The sequence below is a fragment of the Palaemon carinicauda genome, chromosome 31 (genome assembly GCF_036898095.1).
Source record: "Palaemon carinicauda isolate YSFRI2023 chromosome 31, ASM3689809v2, whole genome shotgun sequence".
In the NCBI taxonomy this organism is placed as follows: Eukaryota; Metazoa; Arthropoda; class Malacostraca; order Decapoda; family Palaemonidae; genus Palaemon; species Palaemon carinicauda.
This window is the reverse complement of record NC_090755.1, coordinates 7926553-7950329: the sequence shown is the minus strand read 5'-3', so window position 1 is coordinate 7950329 and position 23777 is coordinate 7926553. Positions and strand designations below refer to the sequence as shown.

Sequence of the window (23777 nt, the reverse complement as noted above, 5' to 3'; positions counted from 1 at the left end):
GAAGGGGTTCTGGATATAGTAAAAATTGTATCATAAAGTAGAAAATAAGTTGGGAAAGAAATAGAAAGAATAGATGCAATAAATGCAGAGAGCATAGTGGCTTGGGTTAATGCTTGTAAGAAGGATACCCCCTTACCAAATTTACCAGTAATGTTTTATAATTTTAAAACATTTTAGAACTTTTTATGAATCTTAAAACTAGTGTATTTATAAATTTTAAAACAATACATCCAACATGAAGTGCAGATTATACTGTGACAACAAATAACTATTGTATCCTTTAGGTTAGTTTTAACATGAGAAAATCCTAATATGTTGAGAACGACTAAACTGTTTTTTCTTTTCCCCAGGCAACATTTCCGTACACAATTTTGCGCCAAGATTTAATTGCCTCACTAATACCTATCTTCTTGGGGAATCATCCAAATGCAGCTATTATTTTACACAATGCATGGCATACTCAGGTAAGCTGTTTTAATTCCTACAGTTGTGGTATAGCATTTGAAATGTTCCTAAATCTTGACAGTATAGGGTCCATATTTTTCTCTTTAGTTACCTTAAATGTTTATAGAGAGTTAATTACGTTATATTTGTATGATAGGACTGTTATCTTGATTCATTAATCTTTAAAAGGATTGCTTAATGTAAGGTTGGATATTGAGAAGGTAGTGTTCCCTAGAACATTCAGGATATTTTAACCTTTTCTATATTTATGGGTGTATGTAGTACCTACTGCTGAAGAATGCAATAGGCATAATTTACTGGATTGAATCAGAGGTACCTTTGATTCAATCAAGCGTCCATCAATCGAATATCCTGAGGAAATTTATTTTTATTGAACAGTAACTCCATTTCGTTTATGAAATTATATTCCTTGACCTGTTCTAATTACAGTTATGAAAATAACAATATAATCACAACAATGATAGAAAATTAGTTTATCGAGATCATAGTCATCTTTCAGGTCAATTGGAGTCAAATAATATATTAAGATGTTGGAGTTTTAAGTGAAGCATTATCAGAAGTATTGTACCTTGGGAAGAAGGAATAGAGCAAAAGAATATCCTAAATTCTGTGTTTAATGTGCCATTCAAGGAATGCTAATTCTGAGGGTATTTCACTGCAAACCAATTTTATTGTAATTTTTATTTACTTTTCAAAAGTTGTTTTTGTAGTCTTAACTTAATTTTTCTTTCAGAATAATACAAACACTGTACGCCAAATAGTAATGCACGCAATGGCAGAGTGGTACATGATGGTGGAGAACGATCAGACAAGGTTAGGCAGGATTTTGGATGTTGCTCAAGACTTGAAGGCACTCTCGCTGTTACTAAATGCCCAGCCTTTTCCATTCGTCGTTGATTTGGCTTGTCTTGCTTATAGACGTAAGTTTACTAGTTATTTTACTATTGTTTAATTACAATTATTTTTCTCAGAATAAGTTTCCTTTTTAAAAGACATTTTGTTGCTATTAGTAAAACAGGAAAAATAAAGAAAAAACTGGAGTGTGTTTTTTGAAAAATTACGGGCATTATTTTGAAGTATTTTCTTATCAATAGGCGAATTCCTGAAACTGGACAAATGGTTGACGGACAAAATTCGTGAGCATGGCGAGCCCTTCATAACGTCGTGTGTTAAATTTCTGCAAAAACGGTGTCCGCAGCTAATGGGTGGTAAAGATGACATAATGCCAAAATCATCGCAGCTTCCTCCAGAGACGATGGGTACAATACTTGTGTGCCTAAATGCTTGTGTGATGTAAGTATTTCAGGAATTGTTTATGCTGACGTCGTAACAAATATTCATGAGCTTATAGAAATACTTTCTTTGGCTAACAAGGTAGAAGGGAAGTTTTGATGGTTTTTGTGGGAAATGTCATTGGTCATAGTTAGAATAGAATTTTGGCCAAGACGAACGTGTTTTTTTTGGTCATGGTTTGAATAGAAACATTGGCCGAGATGAACCAGTTTATATTGGTCATGTTTTGAATAGAAAAGTTGGCCGAGGTGGACCAGTTTATTTACACAAACATTGGCACTAAGCCAATGATTGCATAAGGAAAATTATCAGGAAATATTTGTGTCGAAAAAAATACACCAGGTGTTTTTTGTACATGTGGTGAATACTTGGAATATATTTTATTTACAAGATCACAATCATCTGAATATAGAGCTTAGCATATTCATTGTTGGATATTAGTTTAGTTTTTAATGACAAAATCCTGTACTTTCTGTAAGAAAAGACATATCTTCAATGTACTCTTGTTTTTTGTAAGTCCATTTTCATGACATCCAAGGGAGTTCTTGTTTTGGTGACCAGAATATGGCTGCGAGTTGCTGGATATTTTTTCTTTTTCTCTCCTGAGCCCCTCCAAAAAGTGTGGCTGAATCACTGTAGTGTGGTGGTGAAAGGGTTGAGTTGGTAGTGTGAATCTATTTTTTTTATGAACATGTATATGGTTCGTTCTAATTTTGCGAGAACACAAGATTTCTTAGCTTTGTTTTTTTTTTTTCTTTTTTTTTTAGCTTGACTTTGGAGGGATCGTGGGTTTATTGAATTATGAAACGCTTAAACGGGTATTGCTAATGATTATATGTAGTGCCTCTGCCCACAAAGCACTGATTGGCGGGGGGGGGGGGGGGGGGGGGGTTGTTAGTCCCTAATCGGATCAATATAAATCCTTTTTCCACTTTTCATTCTGATATTTGGCAGTGGGCACTGGTTTGTGGAAGCAATGGAAGCTCTATCATCCTGTTGTCTTCTAGGTTGTATTCCTTCATGTGATTTAATTTTGTTCCTAGACAAGTGCCAAGGGAACTCCATTGGGATAATGTTCTAAGTTGGTATTTGCTGATCCAATTAATTAGAGCTTTAGCACAGCTTTCCTGTATCAGCTGTTTGACAGGGTTGTCTCAAGCCATCTGGTTGTCATGTCAGGAATGTGAAAAGGTATTCATATCAGTTGAAGGGGGCAAAGCTCCTAAAATATCGATGTGAATGAGTGAGGTGGCAATTGGTAGTCATGAATTCTCCTATCCCAGATTCTGTGAGCCTTGTGATCCTGAAGGGTAGGATAAAGAAGGGTTGAGGTTAAAAGCATTTCCAAAACCAATGGAAGGTAGGGCAGTGACATCTGGTATTTGGATATCTCTGATAAAATCCTTCCAATACAAGGTGCAACTTTTCTACCGGAGGCACTGTAGGTCTTCGTCATCTGTGTGGTTTGATAACCTGGTTTAGACAGCGTTAATGATGTTTCTTGAAAGGGTGTCTGCGACATTGGAAGAGCCTTTCTGATTCTTGAAGATTCAGGAGTACTTAGTATTTTCTGATAGTTACTACCGTTGGTGAGCTGACCAGCAATTTCCCTTTATGAAGGTGTGGATCAACAGCTAATGGTCAGTTTGCACCACTAATAGCCGTCCCTTGAGCATGTGTGGTGCCGAATGTCTTGGTAGACTGCATGTAGTTTACTGTCAAAGAAGTATTTTTGTTCTGCTAGAGATAGCTTCTTGCTGATAAAAACGATAGTGATTTGCTGCCATCATCTGTATCCTGCATGAGTACTGCTCCCATGTTGCTACTAGCATCAGTGGTAAGTGTAAGGGACTTATTGGAGAGAGGAAATGCTAATATTGCAGCAGAATTAGTTTTTTTCTTATTTTAAGCATTCTCAATAGGGAGACACGATTATAGCGAGGTTTGGTAGAAACTGATAGTAATTGATTATTCCATCAAACTCTCGGTAGTTCTTTGTTTCCTCGTCATGAGTAATTAATAGTGGCCTGGACTTTCCTAGGAACTAATTCAATGACCAAGAAATTCTATCTTTTTTTTGGGGGGGGGTGGCTTTCACACTTGCCGTATCTCTGAGCCTCTCAAGGATTGGTTTTATTTTCTAGAGATTCCAACCTGTTCCATGTCCTGGAAAAATTAATTTGCAGTGACTAATGTCCAACTAAATGGTTTCTCGCGGAACTCCCCTTGGAGGTTTCGGGTTCAAGTATCGTGTAAATACTGTACATGGAGGGTGTTACGGGCTGGATTCAGTTGTCTGTTCAGGGTCGCTCGGACAAACTATTCACTTGTGTGAGTATTGACTAGGAATTCAGTGTCAAGGTGTTTCATCGGTGATGTAGAAACACTTGAAATACTTTCACAGTTTCTGTAAAGAAAGACATCCTTTGGTTTGAGACAACCATTCTAGCCATTGCTGAGTGCTTTTTCAAGCCTCGCACCTGAATCTCCAATGGAATTTCCAAAGGCCATTTGGTTTATTGGGCTGAATTCTCTAGCATTGTGTCACATATGCTTGATAAACTTTTTGTTCATTTGGCTGTGTAGTAGTAGTGGCGGGGGAACCTTCTTGCTGTTTGTGTCTTCTCCACTGCGAGGTGTCAGGCGGCCTCTGCTGCTAGAAGTTGAGTGGGTTCTACCGATGTCTGAGCCAGGTGAACCTTATCTACCAGTTGTAGGAAATCCTTGAGGGGCATAGTGGATTTATTGGGAATTCCCACGATTGTTTTACACATTATCTTGATGAGGGATTTCATGCGCTAAATCTGTTGCCTCATGTTGGGTGTAATTGGCATTTATCGTTACTAGCGTTGTAGTTGCTTTTAGACGTGTGAAGGGTTTTTGATCTCCTTATGCTATTCCCCTGGTTTCCAGAAATTTTCCGACAGGGCCATACTGAAGGAAGGATAACCTTATTTTGGCCTTTGGAGTTTTATATGTGACTTTGGTGTCTGGCTTGGGTAATCATTCTGATATTTGTGTAGTCTTTTTGTAGGAATTAGTGTATGGGGTCAGCTTTTCATGACAATGGTGTGAAGATAGTTTTCTCCCAAAAAAATCAATGTGTTATGATAGGAGATAGGAAGATTGAGGAAGCAGCGGTAGTATCATAGTGTGTTGTCTATGTTGGGGAGCGTTGGTTACTGCAGGATCACCAATTTGTTGGTCATGGTTTTGACAGTAATGCTGGCTGGGAATTATACTAGATTATTTACTTGGAAATCTGACATAAACCCACTCCTTACACACAGAAAACCGGGAAATATTAAAGTATGAAAAGGTACGCAATTAGATTTGCATGAATATATTTTATTTACTGGAAAGCTATCATTTTAAACCTCCTAATTGGAACCTTACTATACTCATAAGTTTAATGTTGTTTGTGGAGCAAACAAAAATATTTTTGAGGTTGTCTTGTTTGTTTGCCATCCACGGCAGGTTGTGTTTTGTTTATATAAATATCCTTGCGAGATGTTTGGTGATTGTAACCCCTTCCATTCTTAGAATATTATAGGAAATTGTAAATGGCAGATGACGACATTATCTGGCTTGTCAAATCATTGCATAGTCTTTAGAAGATTATTAAAAAAGTTTTGAGATTTTTTCCAGTGTAATTGTTGCCTGTATTTTCCAGGAATGTATCTGAGGAGCTGGGAGAGACTATTATGAACATGGTGCAGCATTGCAGTTTGTTAACTCAGACTCCACGTCCAAGAACACAGCAACAAGTGAGTGAAATGTTTAAAAGATATTTGAGTATTTCTATATTAGGGGCAAAGTATTCATTAGCCTTTTCTTCAACGCACTCTCACTTTGTTACACTGTAACTGACCTGCCAGGATAAGTAAAATTGTCTGAGAGATGGTTTGGGCATGCTCTTCGCACTCCCCTTGAGAGATTAGTTTACCAAAATTTTAACTGAGATTCATAAGGCACTAGAAGAGTTGGAAGACCCTGGCATACATGGCTGAGTACTATAAGTGTAAAGTAGGAGATGATGAGTGGAGAAGTACTGTATTTCTTTAAAAAGTTCAAGGTAGAGACGACTAGTGAAATCTAACAGAGGCCCTTTGCGTCAATAGGCTCAGGAGGAGATGGTGATTTTGTTGTATTTGATTCTATGTTCTAGCCTTACACAGGAAAGTTCTTGGAGACCACACAGTACTTTAACCAGAAAATTAAAATAATTTATACCAGAGAGAATTGTACAATCACTTGTTTGAAGTAAGATAATTACTGCACCAAACAAACTCAATCAAGTCTCTGGTTAATTTTTGTTTATATTAAGGTTTTTCTGCTTATTAACTCATTTTCATCACAGAAGTTCAAGTTATCTTTTTATTTCTTTAGGTCACAAGTTTTCCGACACCGAACTCCTCAAGTTGGGCGCTTCACGCTTACGTCACTTTGTTTTTTAAACTATTCAACTTAGTTTTAAATGAATGTAAGTTTTTCGTCCTTAGCTGTAAGGGTATATTCTTGGTAGTATCATAAACCATGTTGAAGGAATTTGTGATTCATTTTTTATAATAGAATTTTTTAACTTTCAGATTGGATTCCCGGGGGGTGGAGCATCAGGTCAAGCGGGCGAAGGTACTCTTGGTGGTATCACTTCTAACTTGGGTAACCTAAGCATTGGCGCTACTGGTGGAGGCGCTTCAACAATGTTTCCAGCTCCTTCCTCAACTGCAGTGCCTTTGGGAGGAAACCTAGGGACAGCACCGGGCTCTCCTGGACGTCCTTTAGGCCCTCTATCTGCACCAGGGACATCTCAGTCGCCTTTATCTTCCATTACAGCAGCTATTGGTTTACCTGCCTTGCAGATGCCTCCTACCCTACCTCCACCAGTAGGATCGCAACTTCCAGCACTGCCTACTTCATCAATAATCCCATCGACACTCAGGTCGCAGTCTGTGCAACCTACCAATGCACCTGTGAGACAAAGTAAGTGGTGTTTAATATTTCATTTCAAGATTTTAAAGTTTTGCATTAATATTTTAGTTATAAAATAAACATTTTATGCAATATATCCTGTTTTATTATAACTTTAAGTATATATCTATGATTTATTAAAATGTCTTCAAATTAAATTTCTTGTTTTTTAGTGGATATTACCCAAATCTTCGATATGCCTGCACTCGTTACCAAAGAAGTTGAAGATGAAGCAAACAGTTACTTCCAGCGCATTTACAACCATCCTCCTCATCCCACCTTATCCATTGAAGAGGTATATCACACGTAACATCTTCATAATGTACTTTTGTAACATCATGTAATGCAAAAAAAAAAAGTTAGGGTTCACTTACTGGACAATCTTAAGAATTCAGAGTTTTAAGTAAAGTACAGTAGATAAAAATATTCTTTCCAAACTACAGTACTGTCATCTTAACAGAGGTTTTGTTTTCATCAGTGCAAAGGTTTTCATATCTTTCCCCCGGTGTTTGTAACTAAAAATCCTGACTCATGGCTCAAGTTTATATTTGGGTTTAAATATTTACCTGTTGCAATGAAGGTGTTATTAATTTATCGTCATGTATTTTTTATTTCAGGTATTGGAAATGCTAAAAAAGTTTCATGACTCCACGAATAAGAGGGAGAGAGAAGTATATTCGTGTATGCTCCGAAACTTATTTGAAGAGTACAAGTTTTTTCCTACATACCCTGACAAAGAACTTTTTACTACAGCACGACTTTTCGGGGGTATTATTGAACAAGGCCTAGTAGAGTAAGTACACTGATATAAAATTACACGTAAATGTGTTTGACACTCCCATATAACTAACTTTGTATTTTCATATTTTTATAAATGTGAAGTTGTCACTTGATGGATGTTGATTTTTACAGGTATATGGCTTTAGGAGTTGCCCTTCGCTTTGTAATGGAAGCCCTCCACAAACCACATGGATCAAAAATGTATTATTTTGGTATAGTTGCTTTAGATAAATATCGAAGCCGTCTTAAAGAATATCCACGATACTGTCAGCACTTGATGGCAATACCACACTTTAACGAATTCCCACCGCATCTCATAGAGGTAAGTATATAAGTTTTTAAACTTTATTTATTCTAATTTCGTAATTTAAGTAAGTGTGGATTTTACCTAAGACCTACCATCACCGTTTGAGGCTTCCTGCCATCAGTGTATTTCATGCGGTGCACTGGGTACTGTACGCATTACTCGGATTGTTCGCTACATATATCCAGCCACCAACTGCTATATCTCAATCCATCAATTTTACCTCCTTTCATACTCGTTCTCGCATCTCGCTGTAAAACATCCATTAACTTTTACATAATTCGGAAACTTACTTACCCCCCCCCCCCCCCCCCCCCCCGTTACACCTTTTCAGTGAGTGGATTCCGTAGCCCCATGGCAGTCTATATGGCTCAGGTGGGGTAAATCCATCCTTCCAACTTTTCTGTAAAGCCCCTTAGCTGAGCCCTAGCAACCAGCAATATGTACTCTTGAATACTTTGAATAGCTGACATAAACTTTTATTCTCTTTGCCTAGAGCAGTCTTGTATTAGATAGCTACTTGAGCCATTGATTATTATCTTTTTTAATTTTTTTTTATGGATTTTAACTATCCTGTTGGTTATGATGGTCGTCTTGCTGGATATGAGTGCCTTCATCTTCTTTTATCTATTATTCCTACAAAACTCCCCCAATATTCATAGTGCTTTCTCAAAATCATTTAAATAGTAACTTCTACCCTAGAATTAGAAAATTCCCTGTTTCCTTTTCTTAAATTAATCTGGTGGTTTATGCCAACTATCTTGTCTGGGGTATGCCATAGTTTTTCTGTCTTTTCTGTTCTCTCATTGTGTTTTTTTCAGACAGTTCTAATGACAAATCAAATTCAGGTATTTTAGTGATTGCCTGGGATGCATCGTATGTATAGATAGGTAAAATACAAATGACTAACAATTTATTTTTTCTATGATTACTGAGAAGGCTTGTGAGCATTGTTTGAGTGATGTATCAAGTGTGCCAGGCATAGATTTATGATTTGATTAATAGTTATAAGGCACATGACATCTGGTAACCGACTGCTTAATCAGTTCCAAATGTAGAATTAGATAAATTATGCTAGTTAATCACATGAGATAATGTTGAAATGCCACTCAAACTATTTGTGAGTTTATTATGATTAATGGCATTGAGCTTTATATGGTATATCTTTCACTTTGTGAATCAAAGGAGGCCTAAAATTTACTTGCCTTCCTTTGCATTTGACATATATCTAAGGAAGTCCCTTACAGTCTGGTTCCATCCTAGTTATGTAGGCTTTATTTCCTCTCTTATTGTCTTGTGTATACAGGTATATGCCACCATTGCTGAAGTTCTACACTTGGTGTGTAACATCTCTTATTATGGATATTGTTTCATGCCATGGAGGAAAACTGATGGCAGTGATGGTGTTTGTTTACAAGACTTTCAGATATTTACAGGATTACTCTGTTTAAGATTATGGTACTAATATTGATTGTTATAGGTTTATGGGCTCTTATCAAATTTTTATCTCGCAGATCAGTTCTTTGGAATGTTTTTGAAAGTTTAAGTCTGGAGTATGTCAAGCTTTCCCTTTGTTACTCAGGTTAAAGATAAATCTGCTATTTGGTTGCTGAGAGATATGGTACTACTTATTTGGTAAGGGTAAACATTTTTGGTACCAGTGTTATTTCATGGTTTGTGGGGCTTGTCCTGGTAGTGCATCATTTCTTCATGCCCTACTGTCAAAAGTGGTGCCTGAAAAAATTAAAGGGGTATTTGAGGCCTTAGATCTCTGAATTTAGGATTTCAGATCCTCTGCCACAGAGCATGTTCCCTAATTTCCAGCAGTAATCTTTCTTTCTGGTCAAGGACCAGGATTTGGCAAGCTTATTAAAATTTCTAGTCTCTGGTCAGCAGTCCTTCACTTATGTCATCAAAACCAGGTTCAAAGGAGTTTCTCCTCTGGTGACCTCTGTGGCCCCCATCTCGCCTGATAATCACTCGCTATCGCATTCAGCCTACTACCGATACCAATAAAAAGATTTTTCTGGCAAAGGTAATTTGTTAAGAGTAACTACTGTATGTTGACCAGTGAGATGCTCAAAGAAATGTTGTTTGGGAGGTAGCACATATCGGGTCAAGCTAAATGGAGTGGGACATTTGTTCCAACGTAGTGTGATTGGAAATAACGGTACATATGGTGAATTTAGAGTAATGGTTTACCCATTTAGTGAGTATAGTTTTTTTTTTTTTTTACCATTAGGACTAGTATATAGTAAATTTATTATAATAAGGAGATGAAATCCAATTTGTGAGTGTAAATGACAAATTAATTAATGAATGAGTGATCTTTGCCAATTTACATAGTAGGTGTGCCAAAGTTTGGTTTTCCTGCTATGAAAGGGGGAGCTGCAGGTTCATCTTAGGGATTGTTTTAATGTATAAATATTTTTCTGAGATTACCAATGACCTTAAGACTTGTTAGACTGAATTTTACGCTTAACAATTGCAGTACATCAAATATGGCACTCAGACACAAGAACCACCATCTCGTCCTTCTGGTGTTGTCTTACCTCCATCCATGAATGTGTCGCCTAGTACTCCTGCGCCGTCTTCAACCACTGTAAGTGTTTCAGCAGCTGTGAGCACAGTGGGTGTTCCTCCTTCATCAGCTGTTACCTCAGTAGTGACATCCGTTGTGAAAACCATGACAGCAACTACCACAACTACCACCAACTCGGCCGTTACCCGCCCTCAGTCAATTACCGGTGCTTCAGCGGCAGTTGGTTCAGGAAAGGTAGGTGAAGTATTAATCATTATTGGTTGTATTATGACAAACTTACACGTTAGGAGTTCTTTTAATTCAAAGAGTTTTTAGATTGACAGTTATTAAACTTATGGTAGGAAATATAATTTTCTTTAGATCACAGTATTTGCTTAATTCAATTATTACCTATTTGTCTTTTCTTCAATTTCTCCTCAGCCCACAATGACGACGACAAATATCGAAACACTTCTTGTTGCAACAGAGAAAGAAGAAAAAATCACACCACCGCCAGAGCACATTCAAGATAAGATCGCTTTCATCTTTAATAATCTATCGCAAGTGAATCTCCCTCAGAAGGTAAACTTTTAGCCAAGATATTACTTGTATATAGTTTCAGTAATGGCCATAATGATTTTATAGAAAATTATTTTCAAATTTTGTTGAACTATCCTCTTGCTGTTAGGTTTATATTGAATATTGCAACTATTCAAGTAGCAAGCCATATTTTTAAATTTAAAGATCACTTTACCTAAAAGTTCAAGATGTTTTATTTCACTGGACATGTTTAAAAATTATGTGGTATTTTTTAGGCATTAAGATACTTGGAGTTAAATAATTGAATATGTTATCATTATTATATTCCAGTGTGAAGAACTCAGGGAGGTTGTAAGTGAAGAGTACTGGATGTGGGTGGCGCAGTACTTAGTCTTGAAAAGAGCGTCCATTGAGAATAATTTCCATACCCTGTATTCATTATTTCTTGATCAACTGAAGATGACGAATTTCAACGCTATGGTTTGTAGGGAGTCATTGAGGAATATTAAGGTAAGGGAAATAAGATTACTCTTCAAAGTATGAATGGAATTTTTGTTAATATATACTTTGGTCTTTTGAGTTTGGTCAAAGTTTGTCTTGGCACATAAAAGGCAGTGACAGGATTCAGCAAATAAATAGAAGTAATTCGTGTTAAATACAACTGCCTTTTTAAATTTCAGGTTCTTCTAAGGTCGGACAAGTCCTCTGCTAATTTCTCCGATAAGTCTTTATTGAAGAATTTGGGTCATTGGTTGGGAATGCTTACCTTAGCTAAGAATAAACCAATCTTACATACAGACATTGACATGAAGTCTTTGCTCGTTGAATCTTACAACAAAGGGTTACAGGTGAGGCAAGATTGGAAACGTAGTTTTATATGTACAGTACTTGATGTACTTTATTCTGGACATGTATAATTTCCCCTTTATAGCAACTTCTTATTTGTAGTGTAATTTTGTGCCTTATAAATATTGCCACATTCCTATGTTGAGCAGCATTTTGGTTTAGTTTATACGAAATTTGCATTTTGACACTTATAAAACAAATTTTGTGTGTTTAAATACTTGAGTAAACATAGAATTTTAGTAATAGACTTAGGTAATATTAAGGCTGGGTTGATTATATTTTCATGATTCATTAAGAAAACAGAACATTGGGAGTAAAAGCACAAAAATGAAACAATCATCTATAGTTCCATATCTTGGAACACATTAAACCCCTATTTTGGATAGTGTTTGCTGCAGAAAAATGTCAGATTAAATTTTTTTTTGTTTAATTAAACAGCTACAATTAACATTGGATTTCTAAGTCTTGAACAGTTTTTCTCCAGCACTGTCATAGATGTATTTAGTACAGCTTCAGGGTTCTGAATCTATTGCAGAGTAAAGTATTGATTAATAAAGATGAAAATGAATGAAGTAGGCTAATATTTTTATTCAAATTGAGAAACATTTTGGTCGTTGAAATTTGGACCACTGACTATGCCACTACAGCAGGAACTCTCCCTCCTTTGCTCTGGTGAACAGTTATATCATCATCTCTTAATGTATTAGTTTCTTTCAGCCATAAGTAGGCTGTCTTGGACATTCAACAACCCTTCATCTCTCCTCTGTAAATGCAAAAAAATATTTTATGCAAATTGCAATCTTATTTTTATTGCCCACATCCAAACCCTGACAATCTTGTAGGATACTCAATTTATGGGTTGGTGGGTATTTAAGTACCTAAAGTAAGGTATCCATGTGGTACTAGTGTCACTGAAATTGATCTGCTATTGTCAATAAGAGATTAAGTCTGGGGATCTTTGTAATATCATTGAGGTCATAAAAATTTACAATGGGACACGAAGCAAATGTTTCACTAAATAATTTTCATTATTCGAATATAAGAAGCGTTACAGTAATTTGTTTTCATCAATTGGTGTATTGAATATTTTACATATAGTTTTTGAATGTACACTAATTTATTTATATTTTAACCCTCTAGGAGATGCAGTATGTCATACCGTTCGTGGCTAAGGTGATGGAATCTTGTGCTAAGAGCAGGGTTTTCAAGTCACCTAACCCATGGACAATGGCAATAATGAATGTCCTAGCTGAGCTACACAAGGAACCGGATATGAAACTTCACCTGAAGTTTGAGATTGAAGTCTTGTGCAACAAGCTGGAAATAAACTTGGAAGTTAGTTGATTTCACTTTTGTTTACTCAGGGTTTTTAGTCTTGAAAGTTTCAGTTGTCTATATCTGTATGATAAATTTACTTAAAAAATTATTAATGACCAATTTCTCTTAGCAGGAGCTTAAACCAGGAAATGTATTGAATGACAGGGATCGAATATCACGCATCAAACCCCAATTATCCCACCCTATTGGACCAAAGAGAGCTGAATCTACTCCCCTGTTCACAGCTCTGCAAGGTTTTCCCACTAGTACCTTTATGCGTAAGTTGGTTTTCGAGCTTTAGGAATTTTTCAAAAGTTTAGTAATCCTTATCTGCAATACACATGATGAATTTTTACATATTCTATATACATTGCTGTAACTTATATATTACAAAATTCAATCATTTCAGCAGCAAAGACCAGTTGGGCCCCTGTCGCTCCAGCAGGACCAGTGATAAACACAAATGCTACAACTGCCCAGAGTTCCTCGGTTGGTGCCACTCCCACTCCACCAGCAGTTCTTCCTCCTCATCCCTCCACAACCCCGACACCCATCCAATCTCATCAACAAGCTGCCTCAGAGCCACGGTTTGCATACTCGGACATAAACATACTCTCTCTCAGGAGTTTGGATGCCCACATATCTATTCCAGTACTTCCTGTAAGTAATGGCAGCTTTCATTGGTTCTGATGAACTACTGTACGGTGCCCTATTTACATCATTACTGTTTTGAATGTGATCGTCTCTATTGAGAAATGAAAATGTATATTTGAGGCCTTTCAGAGATTTGGTTGATATTGTATTATTGTCACTTTCATTGTTTGCTTTAGAACAATTATGCTCTGTAAGGGCTTTAGTGATATACTTCATTTAACTTATATTATTTTTTAGTATTTTTGGGCGATACAATTGATAATGTAACTATATGTAGTATTCATCCTTTTTCTTTTCTTTCCAGACTAATAATATACTGAACACATCCAATGCACAGATTAAACACTTTATCCGACAAGCCATAGAGATAGCTGTGCAAGAGATAGTTGGAGCTGTGATAGAGAGAAGCATCAAAATTGCCATGACTACAAGTGAACAAATTATTAAGAAAGACTTTGCTTTAGATCCAGACGAGTCCCGAATGCGGGCTGCAACGCACCACATGGTACGCAATCTAACGGCTGCGATGGCCATGATTACATCTCGAGATTATGTAGCCAATTCAATGAGGAAAGGACTCAAACAAGGTTTATGGAGCGTCTATGCCAGGGTAAGTTTGTAATGCTTTTCAACTATACTTTTCTTGTTACTGAGGTTGAAAAATTTTATTGATTTGATATCAACTTTATTTTGAATTGGATTTACTTTGCATACAGGACTGTTGTTAGCATCGTTTGATATTTCAACTAAACTAAGGAGATTTTTATGTTCAATCCTTGAAGTCGGGTTTGCATAGGAAGTATCATTTAGTGTCCCTTGTTCTGTTATAAGTAGTTTACTTAACCACTAAAGCTTTTGTTCATGATGCGGGCCAACATGTTCTGGGGAGTTCTATACGTGTGTAACAGTGTGATCTTGTACAAATTTAATTCTAGTCAGTAGAGTAAATGAAACATCTAAAATTTTTAGATTCTTAAATTTTTCCTCCTGACATTACAGCAAGGCCCTCAGCTGCAATCGTCTAATCACAATCGTGATATAGCAGACCAAATTGAAGAAATGGCTGCCTTGATTATACAGGAGAATATTGGTCTTGCTTGTGCCTTTATTCAAAAAACTGCATCAGAAAAAGCAGTAATGGAGATGGACAAGAGGCTCGCACAGGTATGTTTTGGAAGTACTGTACATTCATTATTAGATATGGAATAACAAAATTTAAGATACTTTTAGTATAGCAAGATACATTTATATATGTTGATTATTTATGTTCAATTTATAGGATTATGAAGCCCGTAAATTAGCCCGAACGGAAGGCAGAAGATACTGTGATCCAATAGTTCTTACTTACCAAGCGGAACGCATGCCAGAACCGATCCGTCTTCAAGTAGGTGGGGTGACACCACCACAAATGGCTGTTTACGAAGAGTTTGCACGGAATATTCCAGGCTTTCTTCCAATCAGTGAACAAGATGCAATGTTCTTACCTAAGCCAGTGCCTATTAGTTCAGTAAGTGATGTATGTTGAATCCTTTTTTGTTTTATGATTTAAGTTGCCTGTAGTGGTTAAAGCATGAGGTATTAATGCTTGATGGGAAGTAGGTAATACTTTTATGTGGTTGCTTTAAAGAGAGAATTGGCAAGTATTGCTAAAATTATAAAGACAGACAAGTTAATGTATAGTATTAGCGATTCATATAGAAAATAGATGGTGTGAGAGAAAATTTTAAATAGTGTACCAAAAACTAACAAGAAATTGTAAATGTTGCTATTAAAACAATATTGTAACTTATGGATGACCATAAAATGCAGTATTAAAGTAAAATATTAGCAGTATGTATAACTTTTCGCTCGCATATTTTGTACCTTGGGTTAGGAGTTTTAATTTATTCTGTGAGCGAGCTCGTACCCTTAAGTGCTCATATACTAAATGTCTCCCATAGGAAATGAATGAATTTCACTGTTTTTAAAATAACCCTAACATCAGTATTGAATAGATTGATAATTAACAAAAAATTGCACTTCCACTCAGAAGAGTTTTGTGAGAGAAGGAGGAGGAGGAGGTTACAGTTTGAAAGTGGAATCTCCCTCCCTGAGAACTAAAATATAGAGATTTCTGTCTTCAACAACGTTCACTATTACTAACTGAATTATTTAATTTACGCTTTCTGGGGACTTGTCAGGTTTTTTTTTACTCTTAATTTTCATAAGAAGTCTATTTAGAAATGATTGCTTCTGCCTTTTTTTCAAAATGGCAGGCAATGAGACATTTCATTGTTGGTAAATATTGTCTGGGTGAACCCTGTCCCAGTGGTGTATGGGCGGCACCGCTAGACTTGTGTTTTTGCGTATGACGCAAAATTTTTTGCTCATGCCGATGCAGCACTTAATCCAATACAAACTTTATTAAATAGTTATGCTTGTATTCCAATATCTTGTATTCAAACTCTTAATCAGAGGTTCTTCTGTACCAGTTTTATGTAGCTAAATAGTGCATGGACTAGGCATATGCAAGCTTAACCTGTAATTATGGGTATTGAACAATTTAAAACACCAGTAACTGATGTATTAAGCCTCCTTAGTTGGAAAAGTTTTTTCTTTTATTAAACAAACAAAACAGATTTGAAATGGGTAAAATTAATTGCTATTTTGACTATCGTAACTATAATAGATTTACAGATTTAAACTAATGTTAAAGGAGCATGAAGCTCTTTTAATTAGCATGTTATCCTTGCCTATTCATAACCTTGAGAGCACTGTTAAGGTGACATCTTCACAGGTTTGCACATTTAAAGCAAATTTTTAATGAAAATTTAGTACTATACAGCACTTGATTTTAGTCAATTTTAGAGCAATGTCAATTGTTTCCTCCTTGGTGGTAGCTCCAGTTTAAAAATCACAACTGGACCATGTAGAACACATCTGTAGTGTCCTACTTATCCTTCATAGCTTTGTTATAGTACTTTATTTTCATAGCTAAAGTAGTTGTAGCATGTGTGAACAACTAAATATTTAACATGTTTTTTGAACATTGAGAATGGTTGAACTACATCTTCCACACCCGTAAAATTTTGACTAATGTTGTTGCGCAGGGTAAAAATCTTTTAAGTGCTTTTCCTAAAGCTGGGTCCAATGTAGACAGACTTTGATATTTTTAGGGTACTGGGGAGGTTCATTTGACATTTTTATGTCGCATCCTGGTACCCATGGAGAAAATTTGGACAAGTTTTAGGAATCATTACCTCATAACCTTAACATTGACAACCAGTATTTTGTCTTACCCCTTCTATATTCAAATATAAAGATGACATACAGATTACAACAAATTTTTTGTATCTTGGTTTGAGTTTCTCGTAATTTTACGTATTCTTCAATAGGCTTAACGCCTCGATGTGCTAGGTAATGTTCTAATTCTTCCGATGTCCCAGTCACTTAACTTTTCTCGGTCATTACAGAACAATTATTCTCATTGCCCATTCGTGTGGAATATTTCCTTTACACCTATTGATCGTTCATGTGCAGGCAAAAAAGGCAATGAACAGTGACTCTATAGTACTTAAACTATTATACTGCTGCATTCCACTTGTTAGCCTTTTGATTTTGTCATTTCGAAAAGCATTCTCAAACTTAGGCCCTTTCCAATCTTGCAATTATCACTTGCTTTCTCCTTTCATATTTAACAAATAATTATGATGATCAATCCATCAACCCAGGGCATCATTTCCAATTTGTATTCATTAGCTTATTCTTTGTGGAAAAAACTAACTATTCTTATGTTCACCTTCTAAATTTTATGTTCTTGTTGCATGCTTTGCCAGAATTTTAATTCCACTCCAGTCCTGCATACTGTTTACCCTTAAACCTTTTAACAATAACTACTCTGTTAGAGCTGACTCTAACCATAGAGGGGCATTTACATGTTAATGTGCATTTCATCCTTTGGACTTCATATCTCTCACTTATTTTCAGTTTTGTTTTTTATTTCCACTGTTGAATGCCTAAAGATAAACTTTGGTATGGTTGAGTACTAAAGTTATGCTCACAGGGAAAAAATTATTGCAAAGTCACACAAAGTATACAAAAGCAAATTATGGGAGGTCAATAAACTGCAATTTACAAATTACAAAAACTCCTACATAATGGACTCGTTAATCTAAATTTTTCTTTAAATTTTTAATGGGTACTCGAGTATTAGATAGCGACTTTTATGCCATTTAAACTTGAAGTGGACGATAGTTGTATTTCCACATGGTAATTCATACTTGTTCTTACTGAAATGGATAGAATAGATTTATCTTTCCACACTGTTATTAATCATTAGGAGTCAATTTGGTTCAGCCTGTGCCCAATGTAATAAAAATTTTCAACATGCGTAACTAAAATTTGGTTCAACTCCCCTATTTCTTCCCTATCTTCCTCTAGTTGATAAACTCCTGGTACTATTGCATATCAAGTTTTCTGTTTTGTTAAAAATTTCACGTTAATGAAAGTTAATTTTCTTGTTATTGCAAGTTGTTTTAATATTTAAATGTGAAATCAAATATGCATTTTATACATATATTTAACTTTGCAGCAGCAGCAACAACAGCAACAGCAGCAGCAGCAGCAACAACAGCAGCAACAACAACAGCAACAACAGCAGCAGCAACAGCAACAACAACAGCAGCAGCAACAACAGCAACAGCAACAACAGCAACAGCAACAACAGCAGCAGCAGACACAGCAACAACAACCTCATTTATCATTTGGTAATGATGAAGCAACTGCCTTTTTACTATTGACGGATCGCATGAGTGCAGAGTTGGAGCACACGATTCAAGCTTTCACTACTCTCGCACCAACATCCCCTCTGATTCCCATGTTACATTCTCTACGTGATGGGTTGATCTTCACTCGATCGAATAGGGATGTTCACTCTGTTCAGATGTTGCTAAGAAAGGTTAGTGTCAATAGAAATTAGTATTGAAAGTTATGTGAACATAATCTAGTATTGAAGGTTATATAAACCAAGATGAATAGAGTTGGAGGAAAACTGATTTTTTAATACTGTCTCATGCTTTTCTATTTATTCTAGGCTGTTGACAATCTTTTGGAAGGTTCTCGTGAATTACCTACCGAGCCCGAGCTTAGCCAATTGGCTTTGAGATTTAGGGATTGCCATCTCATTGTTTTGAAGGCAATGGCCGATCCTCAGTCGTACGGTCTTGGGTGGACATCGAGAAATGTTACAAAGTAAGGAGTCTCTTGTTTATATTCTTTATGGCTTGGATGTTGTTTTAAGTATATTAGCATCCTCTGAAAATATACCTATTTGTAGTGTAGAGTTATAGATTCTCAACCAATATTTATAGTCTCTCCTGAAACATTTTGTGGCAACGTTAAGATCAGTTGATGGTTTTATCCATTTTGATAACACTCCAAAAAGTTTTCATTGATAATAAAAGATATTTAAGTACTTAACTCTTAAACAGATGCCCATTTTACGGATTACCAAATGTTCCCTGACAAAAATATTTTCTGATGGAAGAGGAGCACAGTGCATGTGTAGCGAGATGCACTGGGTCAGGTCGTAGCTGTCTTGTCAGCTTCTGCAGGTGTACACTTTGCTTTTGAGGCTACTGGATATTAATTCAATTTTACCTACACTTAGCTTTTAAGACTAGATATTTGTGCAGCTTTATCTACACTTGGTTTTTGAGACTAGATATTAGTTCAGTTTTATCTACACTTGGTTTTTGAGACTAAATATTAGTTCAGTTTTCTCTACATTTGGTTTTTGAGACTAGTGTAGGCCCTTTTCGTCAATGGGCATGGGAGACAATGATGGTGATGATTAGTTCATTTTTACCTACACTTGGTTTATTAGTTATTTTATCTACAGTAGGTTTTTTGAGACTAGATATTAGTTCAGTTTTTTCTACACTTGGTTTTTGAGACTAGATATTAGTTCAGTTTTATCTACACTTGGTTTTTGAGACTAGATATTAGTTCAGTTTTATCTACACTTGGTTTTTGAGACTAGATATTTGTTCATTTTTACCTACACTTGGTTTTTGAGACTAGATATTAGTTAAGTTTTATCTTCACTTTTTTGTTTTTAAGACTAGATATTAGTTCATTTTTATCTACACTTTGTGTTTGAGACTGGATATTAATTCAGTGTTTCTTACACTTGGAATTTGAGACTAAGTATTAATTCAGTTCTATCCACACTTGGTTGTTGAGACTCCTAGATATTAGTTCTATGAGATAGCCCGTTAAGGGTTAAGTTAGTTTAGTTTTCATTTAGTTATGTTTAGGTTAAACAAGTTCTCAAATACAAAATTAAAATGAAAAAAAGATGGGGTTGAAACTAGAAAAATTTGCAGGATAATTTAGTTAGCCCATCTCCATCAGAAAAAAATCTATGCCGGTGTTTACCCCAAATTTACCCATCTTATGAATAGCAGTTGGCTTTCAGTAATAAAACTTTTTTTTTTTTTTTCACCACCACACAAATATTAACAACCAGAACGCTCTCCTGTCAGAATAGAATTCAATTTTACAAATTTAATTCATCATAGTACTCATTTTTCAAAACTTGGTACCCTACAAACATTCTCATGGCTTATTCATGAACATAAGGTACTGTTGATAATAATGCCTAAAGTTGCATCACATGTCAAAAACAACTCCTCCTCCTGCCAAATAAGGCTTTGGTTCACTCCCCATAAATGCCGCCAGTGTGTGGATTTGTCTCCTTTTCTGATATTGCTGTTGTACGAAAACTATTCTAAACTTATATGGAAGTCCATGGAAGCATTAGTAGGTTAAAGACATACAGTATGTACAATAGGCCTCTTATATGCCCTGCAGTCAGTTTAGGAAATACATATATACATACATATACCAAGGCACTTCCCCCAATTTTGGGGGTTAGCCGACATTAACAAATGAAACAAACAAAAAAAGGGGACCTCTACTCTCTACGTTCCTTCCAGCCTAACAAGGGACTCAACCGAGTTCAGCTGGTACTGCTAGGGTGCCACTTTCAATAATATATTGCTAGGACTTTCAGCTACAGTACAATGCCCATAAAGCCTGGAATGATTTTGTTTAATGTTTGGCTTTTTTTTTTTTATCAATATTTGATAAATTAAACTAAGGAGAAATTTAGGTTTTCTGAAAAAAAATTACAATTTTTTAATTTGTTTCAAATTCTCCTTACATGCATGGAAGCCTCTTATGTTGTTTGGATATTAAACTTTTCTTTAGAATATGATCACGCATGTGAATATTTTTCTTTAGAATCTAAATTTTGTGGAAATTGCTAAATAAAGAGATAAATAACTTGATTTAACAAAAAAAAAAAAAAAAAAAATAGTAATTACTCTGAAAATATTCCTGGCAATCAGGTGAAAGCTAATTAAATTTTATTTTTGAATTTCAGATAAAAAATTAATTCATTCTCCAAATGTTGAAAAAGTAAATTTGGCTTTTTATTCATGCATAGATGTATACAAATTTTTTTTTACTCATCATCATTAATGTTATACAGTTTATTTATCTGAATTTTGAGTTTTATGAGGTAATAGATCTGTCCTGTATCACTTCAAAGAAAAATACATTAAAAGGGGAACTTGGGGAGAAAGATAAAGCAACTATTTTTATTTTTGGTTGGCAGAAGTCAGAAACATAAGGAAAAGATTATGTAACTGAAGGTTTCTTTCAAGCTACAATATTTTAGCATGTAAGGAAATTAATGTGGCTCTTTAGAGTTATAAGTCCTACCTGAGTAAGGAAGGCATACTGGCCATTATCATCCATATTTGCTTCCTAATTCCACACTTGATATATATTTTAAGTTGTCAGCTTTGGTGAACAAACTATTCAATATAACTTCAAAAGCTTTAATTACTGATATATTTCTTGATCTGTAGTAGTAGTTCCAGTTCGTCTAGGGGAAGAAGTTGTAATCGTATTTTGTTCACCTGGCTAACAAACTTAACGTTATTTATGGATATTCTTTTGGCAAAGCTTGGAAGTTAGCCAATTAGACTTTCGGTGCAAGGTGGCAACCCTATCCAGACACTGAGTAGGGGTTGGCTAGGGGTAATAGCTACATATACTGTATATATACTCACAGAATGGTGATCTAGTCACCTTTTCTTTTTGGCTGGTAGAGAGCAGTTGTCTCATCTCTCCTACTCAAAGTTTAGCCCATTTTCATGGACGAACAGTGGAAAATTGTTGCTTTATGCTCATCTTCTCTTTTTCAGGTGTTATTGTGCTTCTTCATTGACGCTCCCATGCAAACCTGCCCAGGTAGCAAGGGTCGCCCTTGCGTGATTCATGTCGTCGGATGAGTCCGACCTACATTCTGTATTCGATCTGTAGGGGCCTTCGTGACGAGTGTAGCGAGTGGTCTGCCTGCCAGTAGAAGTAGTTTGAGAGATGCAGAAATAATGCTAAGCACGGTCTCTCTCACTCCAAGTCTAACTCGGAGGCAAAGTAATCGCGAATTTCCTCTTCTACTTTGCGCTCTCCTACACCTCTTTCCGAAGCTGCTACTCACTTGTCTTCCTCCAAGGAACATTCTAGTAGGAGCTCGGTCCCTTTAACTCCTGGGCAGCATCACAGAACTTGGGGAGTGGTTGCTTCTCCTAGTGAACGCACTTCTCCTGTCGCTAAGGTCCCCTTCTCCTTTTCAGTGGTATTGCAGGCTTGGCCGTCCTTTGGAATTTCTGCTTCCTCTTTTAAGGAAATGCTGCTGCATTTCTTTCAATGTGGGGCTAAAAAAGGATCCTTCAGCTGTGGCAAACTTCGCCCTGGACATTTGCGAGGTTCTCCTTTCACCCTCCGAACGGCCTCCTGACGACGACAACTCGCGATCTTATGGCATCATCATCTTTTAATATTCAGCCCTTTATTTCTCCCATTGGGAATGTTTCCAGCCCGCAATCTAACCTTCCTACAGTAGCTGTAGACAATCTACAGACGACCAGCCCTTAATCTGATCATCAATCGCAGGGACGAGACTCATTAGCTAGACCACAGGACATTGTTCAAAACGATCCAGTGAAGAGACAAGAGATAGCAGGTTATCACGATCAGTTCCGCTCTTTTTCACGAAGGCGTTCTAACTTCAGAGCTTCATGCTCAAGATACCGAAGGGTTTCACGTTTTCAGCGTTCTTCTTCACGAAGACGTTCTTTGTAAAGTTCATGATCATGAGATCTAAGCTCACGATCATGAGATTCACACTCGCCATATGAGATATACAATCTCTGTCTTGGTCTGAACGTTCGCGTTCACGCTGTAGACTCCTTTAGATTGAATGGAATGGACCTTAAATCTTAGTTGGAACTTTCCTTACTCGTACAAAGTTATGAGTGCCCCCAGTCGGTTATAAAACCTCCTCCTTGGAATGTGGTTCGCGTCTTGAGGTCCTTGAAAGGACCTCCCTACTAACTATTATGCCATGCAACAGACGGTAATGTCAATCTGAAGATGGCATTCCTACTTGCGTTAGCGCCAACTAAGAGGGTTGGCGAACTGTATGGTCTCGTACGACATCGCCCATTCAAGGGGATGGGGTAAGTGACTCTGCTTCATCCCCGAGTTCATTGCAGACTCAAAATCCGGGGGTACTGAACCCTAGATTCGAGCCCTTTCAGATTAAGAGTACGTTCTGTAGCCAAATGATACTTTGCCCAGTAAGAAGTTTCAGGTACTACCTTGAACGTACAGTATCAACCCGGCCACGACTAACATTGTTATTCGTTGGTTTGGGTAGAACTAAAATGAAGATCACAAAAAACTTACAACTTGGATATGCAAGGTTATTGACCTGGCAATCAATCCTGAAAATCCTTTGGCTTGAAGACCTAGCGCTCATGGTGTCAGGGGTACCAGTGTGTCCCTTGCATTCAAACGTAACTTCTCCTTGTTGCAAGTCGACCTACCTTCAGCACACTATCTACAAGACGTGATCCACAGGAGACTTGATAAGTTTTCTAATGGTCCTGTGATGACTGCACAACAAGTGGTTTAAAGTACTTCAGCCTCCTTGTTGGACGGAAGAGTTGCAGTTAGTTGAAGGCACCCGGC

The 23777-nt window shown here is 36.5% G+C and overlaps 1 protein-coding gene across 8 annotated transcripts in view; it reads left to right on the top strand.

Annotated features, from left to right (window-relative positions):
- The window catches only part of Not1 (CCR4-NOT transcription complex subunit 1), a 79024-nt gene that overhangs the window by 39964 nt on the left and 15283 nt on the right, over positions 1-23777 (top strand). For 2 of the 8 annotated variants that reach the window (XM_068354765.1, XM_068354773.1), the window contains exons 10-29: positions 351-464; positions 1199-1385; positions 1560-1758; positions 5432-5525; positions 6348-6741; positions 6903-7024; positions 7347-7522; positions 7642-7831; positions 10305-10589; positions 10776-10916; positions 11205-11384; positions 11555-11722; positions 12861-13055; positions 13168-13315; positions 13447-13697; positions 13996-14301; positions 14691-14855; positions 14971-15207; positions 18262-18627; positions 18763-18920. In XM_068354765.1, the coding sequence (XP_068210866.1) occupies positions 351-464; positions 1199-1385; positions 1560-1758; positions 5432-5525; positions 6348-6741; positions 6903-7024; positions 7347-7522; positions 7642-7831; positions 10305-10589; positions 10776-10916; positions 11205-11384; positions 11555-11722; positions 12861-13055; positions 13168-13315; positions 13447-13697; positions 13996-14301; positions 14691-14855; positions 14971-15207; positions 18262-18627; positions 18763-18920 (4076 nt within the window). The remainder of the gene's footprint in view (positions 1-350; positions 465-1198; positions 1386-1559; positions 1759-5431; positions 5526-6347; positions 6742-6902; positions 7025-7346; positions 7523-7641; positions 7832-10304; positions 10590-10775; positions 10917-11204; positions 11385-11554; positions 11723-12860; positions 13056-13167; positions 13316-13446; positions 13698-13995; positions 14302-14690; positions 14856-14970; positions 15208-18261; positions 18628-18762; positions 18921-23777) is intronic. The other 6 variants (XM_068354770.1, XM_068354768.1, XM_068354767.1 and 3 more) reach the window with 6 other exon arrangements.